The sequence below is a fragment of the Pteropus medius genome, unplaced genomic scaffold, assembly GCF_902729225.1.
Source record: "Pteropus medius unplaced genomic scaffold, Ma_sr-lr_union100, whole genome shotgun sequence".
Taxonomy (NCBI): domain Eukaryota; kingdom Metazoa; phylum Chordata; class Mammalia; order Chiroptera; family Pteropodidae; genus Pteropus; species Pteropus medius.
This window is the reverse complement of record NW_024348242.1, coordinates 5,372,823-5,391,411: the sequence shown is the minus strand read 5'-3', so window position 1 is coordinate 5,391,411 and position 18,589 is coordinate 5,372,823. Positions and strand designations below refer to the sequence as shown.

The 18,589-nt window shown below is 46.3% G+C and overlaps 1 protein-coding gene across 3 annotated transcripts in view; it reads left to right on the top strand.

The window, feature by feature from the left end:
- P2RX7 (purinergic receptor P2X 7) overlaps window positions 1-18,589 on the top strand; it is a 33,525-nt gene that overhangs the window by 7,577 nt on the left and 7,359 nt on the right. For 2 of the 3 annotated variants that reach the window (XM_039879400.1, XM_039879399.1), the window contains exons 2-8: window positions 531-699; window positions 1,806-1,874; window positions 4,095-4,167; window positions 5,205-5,301; window positions 8,751-8,831; window positions 9,456-9,585; window positions 13,561-13,697. In XM_039879400.1, coding sequence (XP_039735334.1) covers window positions 531-699; window positions 1,806-1,874; window positions 4,095-4,167; window positions 5,205-5,301; window positions 8,751-8,831; window positions 9,456-9,585; window positions 13,561-13,697 — 756 coding nt within the window. Of the gene's footprint in view, window positions 1-530; window positions 700-1,326; window positions 1,485-1,805; window positions 1,875-4,094; window positions 4,168-5,204; window positions 5,302-8,750; window positions 8,832-9,455; window positions 9,586-13,560; window positions 13,698-18,589 lie in introns of those variants that run through there. The other variant, XM_039879401.1, reaches the window with a different exon arrangement.

The following is an 18,589-nucleotide window of genomic DNA, read 5'->3' as shown; positions in this document are numbered from 1 at the left end:
CCTGTGCAGTATTTGGCCCGTGTCAAGCGCTCAATAAGGGTTCTTATTATCGGTATTATTTACAAACCAAGTGTATCTTTCTGGAGAACTGGTGGCTGACCTACCCTTATTATTAGGTGATATATTACTGAGGTGATATATTACTGAGCCCCAGACCAGGGCTGGTGGACCGATGTGGGGTGGACTTTGGTATTTGAGAAGCTGTCCTAAAAATTAGAGTCTGTATTCGGCAATACTGGAGGCTGGCATTAGGACGATAGTTTAGTGAGCACTGTGTGCCAGATACAATACTAAGGAGTTCACATACGGATCGAAATTCATCCTCGCAACAACCCCATGAGGTAGGTATGACCATTCTTCCTGTCTTACAGCTAAGGAAAATGAGCCCCAGGGAGGGCGAGTCGCTTGCCCAACGTCACCCAGCAAAGCTGGGATCTGAATGGAGGTGGCCTTCAGCACCTGCATTCGAAACCACTGCATGGCGCCTCCCTCCAGAAAACCATTGATGCTTTTCTGTGTCCACCACTTAGCTTTGCTTTGGTGAGTGACAAGCTGTACCAGCGGAAAGAGCCTGTCATCAGTTCTGTGCACACCAAGGTCAAGGGCGTAGCGGAGGTGAGAGAGGAGGTCGTGGAGGACGGGATGAAGAAGGTGGTGCGGACCGTCTTCGACACTGCGGATTACACCTTCCCCTTGCAGGTGACCACCCGTCAGCATCCTCCCACCAGGGCCCCGCCCCCCTCCCCTGGGACCTGGAGCCTTATTCCAGAGAAACACCAGCCCTATTTTAAAAGCTCTGTGAAAATCCCAACTGAGAGAACCTAAAAACTGCAAAATTGGGTCAGATCCAACAGCTCAAAGAGATGCTTCTTTGCTCTAGCAAGTCCTGCAGGGTTTCTCAAAATAGCAGTATGTCCTGGTGCACTTAAAACACGATTCGATTCACTCACACTTTGATTTACACGCTGCCTTTTAGAAGCAGGGCCATCGAGTCAGCAAGGTCTGCCTAGAAGGGCAAAGAACTTTCTGCCTGGAGAGGACCAGCCCTTCTCTATTGTTTGTGTGGCATTTTATCAACAAAAACGTCTCCAGGAAAACACTCTGGGGTATGTTTTTGTACAAAAGGGAGGATGAGATGACAATGAAAGGGTGTGGATCATAGAAAGGTCTCAGTAACTGTCTAAATTTGCAGGAAGAGGAAATGAAATTAGAATTGTCAAAAAGGAGAAATCAAGTGTGATTGAGAGCACCGAGGAACAGCCGGGGGACGGGAGGGACAAAAGAGCATATTTGCAACCTCGGGGAGCTGGAAAGCCTTGTAAAACCGTAAAACCGAAGCTGCTATCTGCTTGTTTCTAACACTGGGTCATTAAAATCTCCGGCTACTTCCCAGGTGGTGGGATGCCCTATTTCTTGCCCTTTAAGACCTGGATACTCTAAACTGCATTCGGATGAAGCCAACACCCCCACCTCCACCTCCTCAGGTCTCCTGAGCTTCAGTTTAATGGGATTTTACTGTGTCCGAAAAATGAAAAGGCTGCTTTTGAGGCTGGGATGGAAATGAATACTCGATCAGTTGGATTGTGCCTCTGCTCCCCCTCTGCTCGTCAGGGCGGCTCATCCAGCTTTGATATTAAGCCCTCCAGGTCGCCCCGTGGTGCTCCGTTGCTCGGGACCCTGATTTCTAGGCTGAAGCTTAGAAGAGCAGAGAGGTTCGCCCCGGGCACTTAGCAAGCCGGATTATGATGATTAAGCAGTCCTGTTCTCAGAGGCTTTGCCTCTGACTTCTCTCCTTTTCTCAACAGGGAAATTCCTTCTTTGTGATGACAAACTTTCTCAAGACAGAAGGCCAGGAGCAGAGGCTGTGTCCCGAGGTAAGGAGAGGGCCGGAGCGGTTTGACAGGTGATAAGAGTTCCTGGGGGAGGTACGGGTCAGAGGAAGTGGAAATGGAGATCCGGGGTGTCTTCGGGCCCACAAATGCTTACCGAGCCTCTTTTGTGGGGTGTAGGTCGGGGCGGAAGGAGGGTGGGAAGACGTTGCAGTTCTCCCTCTGTAGCCGCCCGACCTTGGTCTGTGCCCTCGGTGTCCAGCCCCAGCACTGGGGGGGCCTGTGCAGGCAGGAGGCCTGCTTTCTCCATCGCTCGCCCCTGTACGGCTCATGGCAACGCAGATCTTTGGCATGTGTGCAGCTTTTCACAATCCAGGGGAGCCTCACGACGACTTTAGGAGGGTAACAGCATTCCCAGGCCTATTTTACAGGTCAGAACACAGATCAGAGAGGTTAAGTACTTCCCCCGCGTCGCCCAGCTTGCCGGAGGCAGAGCTGAGCTTAGAAGCAGGTACATCCTCTTTGACGGCTTCTCCTAGCGCGGCTGTCTGCAGGGCCCGGGCTGCCAGTCAGCTCGAGTTTGCCTCTTCACCCACGTCTCGGTGTTAGCCTCTACATCAGGCGAATGCTCCATGTCCCCCTGCCACTGCCCACACGGTCTTTCCCAGCTTGGCTCGGCCCTCTTCATGCTTTCGACCTTCCCTTACCTCATTCCGGAAAACATTGTTCCCTATCGAAATGTCTTTGTCCTGGTCTGGCCCTCCCCAGCTCCACTCTCTGCTCTCTGAGATGAGAAGGAGCTATTCTGGTAAGTTTATCTGTAGCGGGGTGTCACTAGGCATTACCTGCTACTCGCACCCTCCTGCCATTTCCCTCTCGGGTGACATACCTGAGCTTTCCCAGGGACCATGCTGACACGGAGGGGTGCAGTGCCGTGGCGCCATCAAGCGGCTCTCCTGCCCGTGGGAGGACCAGCCTTGCCCATGGCTCGTCAGCCCACTCAGGTGACAGGGTCTAGACTTCTGAGTGTCCGAGAGCTCACAGTACACATGCTGTCTCCTACTACCTACCGTCTTTGCCTACCTACCGGAACTTAGAACCAAGCTAACATTCCCTTGGCATCTGTCAGTAATGCTCATTTAATCTTCACGACAACCACTTAAGACAAATCTGTTCATCCTCTTTATAGGGATGAGGAAACTGAGGCTCAGAGAGCTTCAGTGACCGGGCTGAGGTCACTCAGCTAGAAAATGGCGCAGCTTCTGCCCAAACTAGGTGTCCCCGGGTCCTTCCGCTGACTGTCTATAAAAGCCACCGACTGCCCAGAAGAGGATGGGCAGAGGCTGTTCCCACAGATGCTGAGCCAGGTTCTGGTTTCCCTTAGACCGACCATTAAGCCTGCTCCCTAGAAAACGAGGGAAGTAGAACATGCATAAACCAAGCCGACACATCTCTCTCCTCCCGGGTTCTGCCCTCGCCCTCTGGCCCGAGACCTGGCTGGCCTCGTTCTCTCGGGCCAGGCTGGAGCGCTGGCTGGCGTCCCTTAGTTCCACATTTCCTGCCAAGCCTCCGCGCTTGCTTGCTCCACCCGGTCCCGCAGCCACGGGGCTCCCTGGACCAGGCCACCTGCTCGCCACTCTGCGGGCTGCCACTGAAAATGGTCCCAGGCTGCCCTGAGGTCTGCTTTTTAGCTTTTTATTTATTTTTACTTTTTATCGAGATATAATTCACATACCATAAAACTCACCCTTTTAAAGTGTGCGAGTTAGTGGTTTCTAGCATAGTCACAATGTTGTGCGACCATCACGATGATCTAATTTCAGAAAATTCTCGTCGCCCACAGAAGAAGCCGCATACCCATCAGCCCCGCTTCCCTCACTCCCCGGCGACCACTGATCTACTTTCTGTCTCTCTAGATTTGTCCATTCTGGATATTTCATGTAAATGGGACCTGACGACATGTGGCCTTCTATGTCTGGCTTCTTTCACTTACCGGTGTTTTCGAGCTTCGCCCATGGTGCAGCACGTGTCAGTACTTCCTTCCTGTTAATGGTCGAACAATATTCCATTGTGTGAATGTACTGCATTTTATTTGCCCTTTCACGGGCTGCTGGATATTTGGGCCGTTTCCAACCTTTCGGCTCTCACGAACCGTGCTGATGCGCATATCCACGTACGGTTTTCTGGTGGACACAGACATCCGCTTTTGCACCCCTGAGAGACACGCCATGCTTACTTCCCACTACCCTGTGCTTCTCTCCGCAGTATCCCGCCCGCAGGACACTCTGTTCGTCCGACCGGGGCTGTAAAAAGGGATGGATGGACCCGCAGAGCAAAGGTACAATCTGCTTCTTTTTGGGACCCTGGGGAAGGATGGTCTGGCAACTTGGTGACGTTCGCAATGCCCGAAAGTTCAGATCTTTAACTCTGGCTCTCGGCTGTCTTCTCCTACCCTCACCAAGCCTTGGGCGAGGAGCCTGTGTCCGCCTTGTCCCTCGGCTCTGTCCCTAGAGGACCAGCTGCTGACTACGGTTGTGACTCTAATTCCCCAGTGAGGACAGCTCCTGAAAACCTCGCCGAATTAGCACCTTCAGGGCTCTGACGGAAATATTAAACAGCCTACGGCATCATCTGAGTATTCTAAACTTTCCCTCTTAAATTTCCCCAAAGGCCGAGGAGCTTGTCCTCGTACCCCCAGGACACCTGGGGCCATACCCGTATCGACCCGGAGAATGTCCTTATCTTTTTTTCTTTAACTTAAAGAGGCACATGACAAAAAAAAAAAAAAAAAAAATGACCATAAGAGAAAAAGAGAGAAAAATCCGTGATTATAAAACACACATACACAAAAAGGCATGAATATTAACATCTTGGTCCATAATACATGTATGTTTGAGTTGCTATAGAGATCATTTGAACATGATTTACTACCTAACTTCCCCCTCGGGAACTTTTAATTGACATTGACACTCCAGGAAGATGTGCCATGTTTATTGTTCCCTGGTACATGCCGTACATACTCAGAGGGACTCAGATGCCCACTGAGAAGCCAAGTTCTAGTTCACTTATCCCAGGTGAGAGGAGGTGCCCGCTTCCCTCGCAGGAATCTTCCCTTGCAAAGAAGCCAGAAGAGCTAGCAGCATCAATGTTCTTTCCGTGTTCTCTCTGATGCTTTTTTAGAAAAACACGTTAGGTGTGTTGCTTGCGTGGTCGACCTCACGTACGTTTGTGGTTTGGATGGGGCTTCGTGGAAATCAGAACTGTGTGGGTTGCAAAGCATAAACAGGCTCTCACTTGGGTCGAGTTAGTGCTGCGCCTCCTGAAGTCTCTTCTCCATGGTGACATGTGTGCTTCTGCGACCTCTCCACCCCACAGGAATCCAGACCGGAAGGTGTATAGAGTATAAAGGGAAACAGAAGACCTGTGAAGTCTCCGCCTGGTGTCCCACCGAGGCGGTGGAAGAGGCCCCCCGGTGAGTCGCAGGGTAGGGACCTCAGCAGTAAGCACTGCTCCAACTTTTCTTCGCAGAGTCCTAGGTCCTACTGTTTTGGTGACTCCGTGCCAGGCACACTGGTGGTCTCTGGGAGGGCTATGTTAGCTGTTAAAATACTGAAATAATTCTGTACTGGCTGGTAAATAGCCACTACCCTGAGCACCCTGGGGTGCCCCTGCCGCCGCCCTTCCATACCAGCACATTCCAGGGCACCTCCAGAGCACCCGCCCCCCCCACCCCCCGCCGAGTGCTATAGCAGAGTGCACTCTGACTTGTCAGCGTCCACACTGAGTATTTCAGAGTGGGGAAGGTGGCAGGAGGGAGGAAAGGAACAGGGAAGGACGGAGCAAGGAAGAAAAAGGAATGGAAGGGAGGAAGGGAAGAGAAGTTTCCTTAAATAGCCACAGCGACATAGAACTTGGTGGTCCTCTAGCTGAGTCTTCTGTTTAACACACAAGGTCAGATCCGGAAGACAGAACTTGACATTAAACCTCGGAAACCACAGGGGTGGATGCATTCCCGCAGAAAACGGAGACCGGGATTCGAAGCTCAGCTCTAGCACTTTTTTGGGCAAGTGGCTTAACTTCTCCGAGCTTCAGTTTCCCCATCTGCGAGCTGAGGATGATAATTTCACCTATCTCAGTGTGAGAATTAAATGAGATGGTATTTGTATAGTGATTGCAAAGTGAGCCCAGTGCCTGGCATAAGCTAAGTGCTCAGTAACACACTCACACGTGCACACACATGCACACACAGGCACATGCACACACGCATTTATTTAATAATAACACGCAGACATTACACACACGACGACCACACACGCATACGCCATCATTACGCGCGTGCGAATAATCTGGTTCCTTTAAAGTCTGGTGGTTCCAGACTAGCGCTATCCAATGGAACTTCCTGCAGTGACAGATATGTTCTGTGCCTGTCCTGTCTAATGTGGCAGCCACTAGCTCCATGTGGCTATTGAGCACTTGAAATGTGGCTACTCCAACTGAGCAACTGAATTTAAATTAAATTAAACTTAAATTTAATTAGCCACACTTGCCTAGGGGATGCTGGACTACACTGGACAGCACTGCTCTCGCAAATGTGACTCGGGGCCAGGCCATCAGCATCTGTGGGGCAAAGAGACTGCCCCAAACTGACTTTTTAGAAGATTCAAGCCAAGGTTCCCGATGTCAGGGTGGGAAGCGCTGGGCAGTGTCAGCCTGTCTGACCCTCGGTCAGCTGATGGCACGTCCCAGGTTCATTTCTAGGTCAGGGAAGTTTCTTCGTCACAAAAGGAACTGCTCAGGGACGTTAGCTGACACTCAAGTAGTTCCTGGTTCGGAGCAAGAGGCCTCTTGATTATCTGTGGTTTCGAGTCCTGACTCTGCTGCCGATTCGTTCCTCAGATGAATACTTTGTATCTGCAACATGCTGGTCCCTGGACTGCAATTTTACATGATTTGGGGCAAGCAACTCCCTGAACTTCTGTTTCCTCATATATGAAGGAATTACCAAAATAATTCAAGTAATCATTCATTCGTTCAACACAGCCATTGCCATGTAGTAGGTGTTAGATATTTATTTCATGGGTAACTGTATGTAAGAGGTTGTGCTAAATTTTATGTAAAATACAAAAAGACCCAGATACGCAGCAGGTCCCAAGGCTCTTGCAATCTACTAGGAGAGTTAAGATACATGCAGAGAGAGCTGGAATTCAAGATAGAAAACTCTAAGGGTCGAGAGAGAGGAATAAAGGGCTTTGATCCTGCAGTCCTCTGGTTCTTGGAGTACTGCCTAGGAAGCCTGGAATCTAGAATGTTCTAAAGGCAAATGGCCCAGCACATAGCAAACATTTGTCATAAATAAGATTTTCTTTATGTGAGTGACAGATATAGGACTTAAACTGGCTTCAGGAGACAAAAAGAAAGGAGTGTTACTTTTGAGCTTGTGTTTTTGACTCTTGTACCTGAGCAGTCTGGAAGTATGGCTTCAGGCAAGGCTTGATCCAGGCTTCAAATGATGTCAGTAAGATTCTCATTCTTTCTTCCTCCTCCTGACCCCAGTCATTCTTTCCTCCATTTTAGCTCTCCTCACACTGCGGTCTGGGGCATTCCAGGTTTACACTGTCCTAACTACTAACAGTCCAAAAAAATTTTTCTTTTCTTTCCCAATAGTTCCTATAAAAGTCCCGGAATGTTCTCATTGGCCTAAGTCATGTGACAATGTATGAACCAATCACTGTGGCCAAGGAGTTTGGATTACACTGTTCGGTCAGCTCTGGGTCACTTGCCCACCCTAGGAGCTATAGGGATGAGCAGGAAATGGACTCAGCCCTACCCAACCCTCTGGCCTGACAGTGGGAGACACCTGGCTTCCTCAAAGAAAGAAAATGAAGGGGCTACTGGCGGAGGGGAATGGATGCTGCACAGGCAAAAATTACACTGTTCTCTACAGTTATGTCCCAAATACAGCCAAAGTTGGGCTCTAGAAGTCCTGGAATAAAAAGCAGGTTGTTCTTGGTGGCCCCTTGCGAATTCTCTCTACCTTTTCCTGATTCTTCTCCCAGTATATATCTGCCACCTACTCAGGCACGCCAGGCAACAGGGTTCCAGCTGTACCTTTTAATCCACAGCCAGTTCTGTCCATCTTTAACAGACTGTCAACTGCATAAGGACAAAAACCTTGGCTGTCTTGTTCATCACCGTCTCCACAATGCCCAGCCTCATGCCTAGTACAGTAAATCCTTGTCGAACGGATGGCTAGAGAGATGAATGGTGGGTAGACTTTCCCGCAGTCTAGAAGTTGGGCTCCTCTCTCACAGAATGTCATTCTACTCAGAGCCTCTAGAGAATGACTGATGGAGTCAACTACATGTGTGTGGCCCTGGGCTAAAGGCTGGGGATGTCAAGATAAGAAAACCATTGTCCCAGCCCTGCAGGAATGCCACGCCTCTTGGGAAAGATACAAGCTGGGGTGTGCTGAAGCTGGCTTGCACTGACTCCGAATCAATTATGCTCACCCCTTCCCAATTCCAAGTTCAGGGATGTCCCATTAGAAGCTTGAAATCATACATGGTGGAGAGTATTTATACCACAATAATCAGTAAATGCTACGTATCGGCTATTTTTTTTTTTTTTTAACCTGGAGAGCTGGCTGGTAACCATTTATCAGCATACCACTGCACATATCAAAACATGCAATTACATCAGAGTGTGAGAAGTGTTACAGTAAGTGTCATGGGGGTCTCAAGAAGGGAGAAATTCTTCCTGGAGAAGCTGGAGAACTTGACAAGGTTTTGCCCACTAGATTGCATTTCTCTTCACTCATCGCAATGACCCAAGCGAGAGACCAGAAGCCTCTGGTCCCACTGGCCCACTGCCTCCCTCAGCCCCTGTGGTCACTCACCCCCATTCTGCCTCTCTCCCTCTCAGGCCTGCACTCTTAAACAGTGCCGAAAACTTCACTGTGCTCATCAAGAATAATATCGACTTCCCTGGCCACAACTACACCACGTAAGTGTCTGGCAGTGTTAGTTATCTACTGCTGTGTAACAAATTACTCCAAAAGCTAGAAGCTTAAAACAACAAGCATTTAGCATCTCACTCGGTTTCTGTGGATCAGGAATGTGGGAATGACTTTACTGGGTAGTTCTGGCTCAAGGTCTCTCAAGCTGCAGTCAAGTTGTCAACGAGGCTGGGGCTGGAGAATCCTATTCCAAGCTTCTCGTGGTTGTTGGCAGGAGGGCTCAGGTCCTCACCACATGGACCTCTCCCTAGGACTGTCTGAGTGTCCTTAGGACATGGCGGCTAGAGCAAATCCTCCAGAGCAAATGATCTGAGAGGGACAGAGAGCAAGCAAGCAAGATAGTAACCAAGATGGAAGCTGTGGTCTTTTATAACCTAATCTGGGAAGTGACATACCATCATTTCTGCCGTATGCTGTTGGTCACAAAGACCAACCCTGATACAGTGTGGGAGGGGACTACACAAGGGTGTGAATACCAGGAGGTGGGGATCGCTGAGGGCCCTCATGGAGCCAGTTACCACACGGGCTCACTCCTATGAAAGAGACGGATCCTAATTTTCAATAGAGATGTTTGTTTGTTTGTTTGTTTGTTTGCTTTTCATTATATGCAGGAGAAACATCTTGCCAGATATAAACATCACTTGCACCTTTCACAAGATTCAGAATCCACGGTGTCCCATTTTTCGACTAGGAGATATCTTCCAAGAAACAGGAGATAATTTTTCAGAAGTGGCAATTCAGGTTTGTGCCATGAGGTGTGGTGTTTGTGCTGGGAGATGGGAGATGTCGAATGGCCACAAGTCTGGGCCACTGGGTCTTAAGAATATGGCTCCCGTTACTGAGCGTTTAGTAAATCCATGCACGATGTCAAGGATTTTCAGTACGTTACCTCATCTAATCCCACAACAAGCCCAATGTGAGATACTTGGTGTGTTAGTGTCCTGCGGTAACTGCTGTCACGAATTACCACGAACTTGGTGGCTTCAAAAGCACACATTTCTTCTTTCCTTCTGGAGGTCAGAAGTCCAAAATCAGTGTCACTGGGCCGAAATCAAGCTACCAACGAGGCCGTGCTCCCACCAAGGGCTCTAGGGTAGAATCCCTTTCCTCGCCTTTTCCACCTTCTAGAGCTGCATTCTTTGCCTTTCTCAGCTCATAGGCTGCTTCTTCCAGCTTCAATGCCAGCAGCATAGCATCTTGCATCAGTGGTCACAGTGACTTCTTAGTCTGTGTCAACACTCCCTCCCCCAGGCGATCTAGGATAATCTTCCCATCTCAAGGTCCTCACTTTAATGGCAGCTGCAAAGTCTCTTTTGCCATACAAAGTAACATGTTTGGAGGTTCCAGGGACTAGGACCTGAGATTAGGAATAATTTGGGGGCCATTATTCAGACTACCACACTTGGATTTGTCAGGATTCTTCTAGTTGCAAGTGACAGAAATCCAACTCAAATGATGAAATGCAAAAAAATTCAAAAGTAATTTTGGGGGGCAAATAACAGAAACCAAACTCGACTGGCTAAACTCAAAAAAGGAACTATATTCGCTTGTGTCAAAAGACCATGGGGAGTAGTGGTATCTCCATATAGTTTATAGTTTTTCGATTACTAGTGATGTTGAACATCTTTTCATGTGCATATTGCCATTTGTGAGTCTTTCATGAATCTGTCTAAATTGTTTCTCATTTTTCAATTGGATTGTTTGACTTCTTGTTATTGAGTTGTAAAAGTTCTTTTTATATTCTAGATACATATGTCTGATATGTATTGTGAATAGTTCTCTTAGTCTGTGACTTGCCTTTTCATTTTCTTAGTGGTATTTTTTGAAAAGCAGATGTTAACTTTGACGAAATCCAGTTTACCTCTTGGATATTGATCATGGGAATACAAAGTGGTTCAACCATTTTGGAAAACTGTATGGCAATTATTTACAAGGTTAAATATCCACTTTCTATAACACCCAGCTGTTGAACCCCTTGACATTACCAAAGAGAAATTAAAATTTATGTTCACACAGCCTTGTACAAGAATATTCATGGCAGCTATTTTGATAGCCCAAATCTGGAGACAAACCAAACATCTATCGACAGATGAGTAGATAAAACAAAGTATAGTACATTCATACAATGGACTACGACTTGGCCATAAAAATAAACGGACTATTGATACATGCAACAATGTGGACAGGTCTCAAAAACATTATGTTGAGTGAAAGAAATAAGGCACATACTATGTGATCCCATTTATAAGAAACTCTAAAAAGAGGCATAAGCCATCGATGTGAGCAGAAACAGACCAGGGCCTGCCTTGGTCGGGAAGGGGCAGGGGAAAGCATGGACTGCGAAGGGGCACAAGGGAGCCTTTCGAGGATAGAAATGTTCTGTATCTTCATTGCGGTGGTGTTATGGGTATATGAGTGACAGAAGTCACTGACTTGTTACACTTAAATAAGGGCATGTTATACTTCAGTAAAGTTCATCTTTAAAAAGGGAAAAAAAAAAAAGACCATAGGGAATGGACCTGCCAGTACACCCAAGGCATCTTCTTACTGCAGGAGCTTTCTCTTGCTAGTCCCTCGGCCGGAATAGTCTTGCCCCAGACATAGCATTAGCTGTCTCTCTCACGTACTTCCAATAGTTACTCAAATATGTGCTCAGTGAAGCTTTCTGTGACCACTATATTTAATATTACAATTAATAAATAGTCTCATTAAAATGAAGCGAAATTACAAATTTATTTTCTCGATCGTACTAGCCACATTTCAAGTGCCCAATAGCCGTATGTGGCCAGTAGCTACTATTTTGTACAGCATGACAATAGAATAATTCCATCGTTGTAGAAAATTCTATTGGACAATGCTTGTCTAGACTTTCACATTTTATGGCTAGTGGTTCCAGCCAATAGAGAACCTCTTTTCTTATGGTTCTGGCAAAAAGTCTCAGAGAAGGCTCTTATAGGTCTATCTTGGGCCACATTCCTACCCCTGAACCAATCACCAGGTCCAGAGGAATGCACCGTCCTGACTGACAAGGCCTGGGTCATGTGCCCACTCCTGGAGCTGGGAAAGAGGGCAGCCCCAGTCGAACCAATAAGAGTTGGGAGAGGTGTTTCCCAAAGGAAATTCCAGGTACTCTTACCAGAAGGAGGAGAATTGGATGCTGAGGGACAAAAACATTAGATATTCATTATAATAGACACAGTGCTTGGCTTAGTGTCTGCCAATAAATACAATTGTGATTATTCTGTATTATTTCCCCTTTCTCCAAGTCAGAGCCTGCCTGTTACTCTTCTCTGCATCCTCAGCATCTAGTATACTATCTTGAAATGCCCTATTGCATGATTCAAAGACTTTTTTTTTTTCATTTTTAATAGTTCTGAAATCAGGAAATGCTTTCAATTGATGGAGTCTCACAGTTTGACATTTTCTTCTTAGAGGAAAAAAAAGTATGGGTCTCACAAGCAATAGTGGCTAAAGATAACAAGGAAATATGGTAGCCAGTGCTCAAAATATATTTGTAGAAAGGAAGAAGTACAAGTGCAGGTTAAGAGATGAAGAGACTCCTTAGAAGCTCCAAGGAGAGAAAGGTCACCTTGAACTGAGGAGGATGGGGTGGCTGCGGAGGGATGTAAGCTGGGTCTTTCTTGGAGGATGAGGGGGAGTTAGCTAGAGAGGCAGGTGAGAGAAACATTTCACTAGGAGAAAAGGGTAAGGGCCAAGATTTAAAAGTTCAAAGGGTACCTGGCAACCCACTCAGTATATACCCAAGAGAAATGATAACTTACGTCCACACAAAAATTTGTACGTAAATGTTCATAGCAGCATTAATCGCGATAGCTAAAGGGTAGAGATGACCTAAATGCCCATCGAAGGATGAATGGATAAACCAAATGTAGCATATCCACACAGTGGAATAGTCCACCACAGAAAGATACATGCTATAATGTGGATGAACTTTGAAAACACTATGCTAAGTGAAAGAAGCCAGACACAAAAGGCCACATATTATCTGATATATTCATATGAAAGTTCAGAACAAGGAACTCTATAGAGACAGAAAGTAGATTAGTGGTTGCTTAGGACTGGGAGAGGAGGTAGAGATGATGACTCAAGTTTGTGGGGTTTCTTTGGAGGTAATGAAAATGTCATGAAATTGTTGACAATTGTATATATATGTAGACATACGATTAAAAAGCTTTTGAATTATACACTTCGAATAAGTGAATTGTATGTGAACTATATGTCAATTAAGCTGTTTTTAAAAAAGAAATGAAAGGTACAAAGTGTGTTTAGGGAAAAGTGTAGACGATTTGGAATAAGAGCTTTCTCTTAGGGGAGTACTGGGAGATAAAGCAGAAGACACAGGTGGTGGGGCACCCCGAATTCCAGTCTAACGAGTGTTAACTTACTCTTTGATAGGGGAGCCATTAAAGGTGTTCGTTTATGGGAGTGGTTTGTTGAAAGTTATATTTTAGGAAAGTAAATCTAACAGCGGAATGCCTCAGACGGGAGGGGCAGGGAGCTGCATTTGCAGATGCCACGGGAATACCTGTGTTAGTTATCAGGGCTGCGCTCATGGCTCTCAAACCTTGAAGCAGCCTTTTTCCTCTAAAAACAAAAAGCCCGTCCTTCGGTGAGCATCGTTCTGCAAGGAGGTGTCTGGTGGCTGAATCCCATGTCCAGCAGGACTCAGAGATCGCCTCTTGTTGTCTTCCCCAGGGAGGAATCATGGGCATTGAGATCTACTGGGACTGCAACCTGGACAGTTGGTCCTATCACTGCCTTCCAAAATATAGTTTCCGTCGCCTTGATGACAAGATAACCAGTGAGACCTTGTACCCCGGCTACAACTTCAGGTAACAGCGTTCCAGCTCGGACTGGCCACACCCGGCTCCCCAGGGACCTTCCTGGCTGGCTGGACTGCAACATTCCCAGCAGTCAGTAAGACTAGATTTGGTTCCCAAGGCAACAGATGAACGTAAAGGACTTCCTCCTCTCAGAGCTAGCTGGTGATTATATTTTTGTATGAATTTTTTCTTTTTAATTCTTACAGAGATGCACACTCTTTGTAGAACAAAAACAAAACTCTGGAAACAGAGAAAAGCATAGAAAAGAGGATTTAAAAAGTCACCTATAATTCCTCTACCCCGAGATAATCAACAACCCTCTGGTGAATTTCCCTTCATGTAACCAATCTCTTCGTGAGGTTTATATGAGATCATTTCATGCTTATAATTGGGGATTGTCATTCGAAATTCTCCGTGACCATCACGTTAACGATCTCACTGTGTGAGTGTAATGGTGACAACCGCCACAACCTAGGGAGGGTGTTCTATACACCGGGCACTCGGCTTCATCAAAAACGGCTCTCTCTGGCAGGTAGACAGTAGTGTTCCCAGGTAAAGCCACAGATGGTGAAATGATTTGCCAAGATCCACAGCTAAGAGTAAAAGCTGCATAATCCTAACCTAGGTCACTTTGACCCCAAAACTCACACTTTTTCCCTCTATCTCACGATTTTCTCACTCATTCCTCTATTATTGGACATTTGGGGTGTTTCCAGTTTTTCTCTTATAAATAACTCTGCGGCGCACATCTTTGTACACGAATCTTTGTTGGAATTCCAGATTATTTCCTTAGAATAAATTTCTAGAAATAGAAGTATTGGATCGAAGGTTATGAACATTTTACCATATGCTTTCAGATTTTAAAAAAACTTTTCTACGGCTGTATTTCTCACTTCTCGAATTTATATTTGGTTCTTTCTCAAAGCCATATATTATTGTTTCAGTGGGGTCCATTCTTACCTCATGGATACTACTCCTTTGGTCCAGTCTACTGAATAACCCCGTTCACACTGATCTATCACCTACAGTGACGCGAATGGGATTTCTGCTTGTGGGGCTCTGGGGTAGTTGTTGGTGGGCTTCACAGGAATGATCCAGCGCGACATTCTGTACCTGCCGTGGGGCACAGAGGCATTCCTCTGGGGTATTATGTAACTCTGCTGTTCTTCCTGCCAGGATTGTAAGGCATCTACCAATTATGAACCAGATTTTAGCTTAATTTCTGGGCACCGGATGTCTTCACTCTGCTGAAAGTCTCCCATCCCCGCTCCCTTGCCTTGTAAGGCTTCTGCAGGCTCAGCTCCCTTCCCCAGGAGTGTGTTACAGTTCTGGCTCCGAGTGTGTTACAGATCTGGTCCGGGCGCCCCCAGGGGTCCCTTGGCTTCAGTCCTCACTCACCGCTTATCTCTAGCATCTAGAATAGGCCATTCTCTGTTTTGAGCTCAGCAATATATTGAGATGACGTCTTTGTGTATGGAGTGAGAGGTGGAGGCCTTCCTGTACTAGCTCAGGATGCTATCTTGACCGGAAGTCCTTTCGGGAAGAACATCTTTAGGACCCGTGATACCCTGGGCCGTGCTGCTTCCTCTCTGCGAATTCACTAGAATCCTGGTTCATGTTCACTCTTAAGTTGGCTGCTGTTGGTTTGGTCCTCATCTATTCCTTTTTTTTTTTTTTAATAGACATGAATATTTTTTATTTGAAAAGTTATGTATTCACTTTCAAGCATTACATTTATATTCTCACTAGGTTTTGTGAGACAATGAGGGGACTGATCAAAAAAGAAAGGACTCTGACCTTTGGAATGATGGTATCTGGAAAGATTTGGAGGAAGCTAAACCTCCAAAGTACCCAGAATCACTAACTTCTCTTTTCACCCCTCGAGGAAGTAATCCCAACCCCTGACTTTGCTGGAAACAGCTAGACATTTCCCTTTAGTGCTGTCTTTAAACGAGTTAGGTCCGGCTCTGGTCTCGTTTTGACCCTTTGCGCAGTTCATCCTTGGATCCTGACTTTTGCCCAGCGGTGATCCTGTGCCATCCTAACTTAGTTTCCACGTTACCTCCTACGTCTGCATCACTTTTCCAACCTGTTCCTACAACTCTGTCCCAGCACTAACTTGGCCCTTCAGTCCGAGGCTCATAACACAGTCTCCACGGCTTGTCATTGCCTGTGGGAGCCAGGCAGGTTTCTGTGACTGTGGCTATGGCTCATCATTTTGTGCCTGGGTTCTAGGAACAAAGTAGGCATATGCTGTTCCCTTTTCAGAAAGAGTTGCCAAGTAGGTCCCTAGAATAATGGTCACATGATTTGCCTGTGAAGCTGGTAGGAAGCTGATATAGGCATTTCTCATTTGTTCATTCATCAAATATACATTGAAGAAAAAATATTGGTTGTGCTAACGAGTATATATTGGTAAATAAAAGAGACAAAGTTACTTTTGTGGAGCTTATATTCTAGTAGGACATGAATATAAGACTATTATCAGTATAATATATAATATAGGACAAAAATATAAGTAAATAAAAGATGCCAGCAAGCCATCATTTATTTATCATCAGAGAATGCAAATTTAAACCACAATGAGATACAACTACACCCACCAGAATGGCTGAAATTTAAAAAGACTGAGAATTCCAAATGTTGGCAAGGAGGAGCAACTGGAACGCTCCCACCTTTCTGGTGTGAGTGTAAAATGGTGCAACCACGTTAGAGAACTGTTAGGGAGCTTCTCACGTCGTTAAACATGCATCTATGTGGAGACATATGTCCACACAAAGATCTGTACACAGACGTTCGCAGCAGCCTTGTTCGTAAATAGCCAAAACCTGGAAACAGCCCAAATGTCTAATAACAGGTGAACGGAGAAATAAATTGTGATATAGTTATAAAATAAAACACTACTTAGTATAAATAAAAAGGGAACTAACTACTGATATACATGCAACGGCACAGATGGATCCCAGACATTGTGCTGAGTTAAAGAAGCCAGATCTAAATGAGGACATACCATGTGATGCCATTTATAGGAAGTGCAAGAACAGGCCAAACTGATCTACGATGATAGGAGACAGAACAGTGGCTGCTGGGCTGGGGAGTAGGGGTGGAGAGGGAGGAGGAATAGGAACTGATTGGAAAGGAGCACAAGAGAATTTTCTGGGGGTAATGGAATGTTCTAGATATCGATGGGGTATAGGTTACACAGGGTATTCATCTGTCGAAACTCATTGAACTGAACCCTTAGGACTTGTGCATTCTATTGTAGGTAAATTATACCTTGAAAGAACAAACATTTCCAACAAGACCATTTCAGATGATGAGAAATGTTGTAAAGAAAATCAAACAAGACACTGTGAGGGGGTGGTTGGTGGGGGAGGGGGCACTTGGAGAGGTGTCAGGGAAGCCCTCTCCAAGCACGAGGTAGCACCCCTGTAGGCATCATGTGCTTTCCTAGTTAAGAAGAGAAACAGCACAGACAGGAGCCCATGTAGGGGAGTCAACTTGCAAAAAAATTTACCATCTCTGAATCTCTCTAGTACTAGGGATCTAGACCAATGGTTCTCAAAGTGTGGGCCCAGCATCAGCATCACATGGGAACTTGTCAGAAATGCAAATTCTTAGGCTCCACCCTGGACCTACGGAATTGGACACTGGAGCGGGGCGGAATTCTCAAGCCCGCCAGGTGATTCTGGCACATGCTCAAGTTTGAGAACCATTGACCCAGAACCTCAGTGCTCGGAGCGAGGTCCTGGAACCAGCAGCATGGGCCTCACCTAGAAGCCTGCTACAAAGCAGGATCTCAGGCTGCACTCTCGTATTACTGAATCAAAAGCTGTGTTTTAACCAGATTCCTGGGAGATTCGTGCGCGCTTTAAAGTCTGAGAAGCGCTGGTTTAGGCTCTGTCATCGAGCACCCCAAAGGATTTTCTTCTCAGATGTCACTTAAAGCAGCATCATAAACTGGCAAGCAACCTCCCACTTTTCTTATTGTTGTTTTTGGCCTGCACAACGTTTTGAGAGTTGAGACAAAAATCTAGACTTCCTACTTTTCTTGAAAAAAATGAACTAAAATTGAAAAAAGACATTAATCCATTTGACAACTCTGGGTTTATATCCCACACAGCAGCACTCAGCTGGCGCTGTCAGTGGCTCCCTTTTGGAAGGGGCGTGCTTTTCGGTTTTCCACTGTCCCCACCGCACCTTGTTGCCTCATACCTGGCCCGCATGACTCATTTCTGTCATCTCCTAGGCCCCTGTGCGTATCTGAATTTGAGACCCTTGACTAAAGGCTGGCTTAGGATCAAGACACAAGAGGCTTTCTGCCTCCTCTAGGTCAGTATAGTTTCATCCCAGGCTCTGACACCAGCTGCTCGTTTAGGTACTGATTATCCCCTGCTGCTCTACAGAATGGGCTGATGGCCATTAGCAAGGAGAGAGGATGAGATCTGTGGTCCCCTGACCGCTCTCGTGGGCTTTGTGTTTTTAGTAATCAGCAGAAGCATGCAGGGCAATGTACCAACCAGATGTGCTGTGCTAAGCCTAAGGACACTCATTCCTGGAGAGATCTGAGCTTTATGGAGAACTGAGATCGCTATGATGTTAATAGTCCTTTAGAACAAAGCGTTCGAGCATCTGTGGTCTAGAATGAGCACCGGAAGGAATCTTTGGCCAAAAATGAATTGTCCAGATCTGAAAGGTACCCAGACAAGTGATTTTCAAATAGCCACATGAAAGAGAAGGTAATGGCAGGTTAGATGAGGTATGTGAGAAAATATAACTTTCTAAAACATAAGAATTTGAAGAAGTTGGTCACATTACAGAATTTTGTTTTTTACCAAAAGATGTCCGTGGCAAAAGGTCCTCGTTAGGTAAACGCGTGATTCGGTTCATTTGCCGCATGT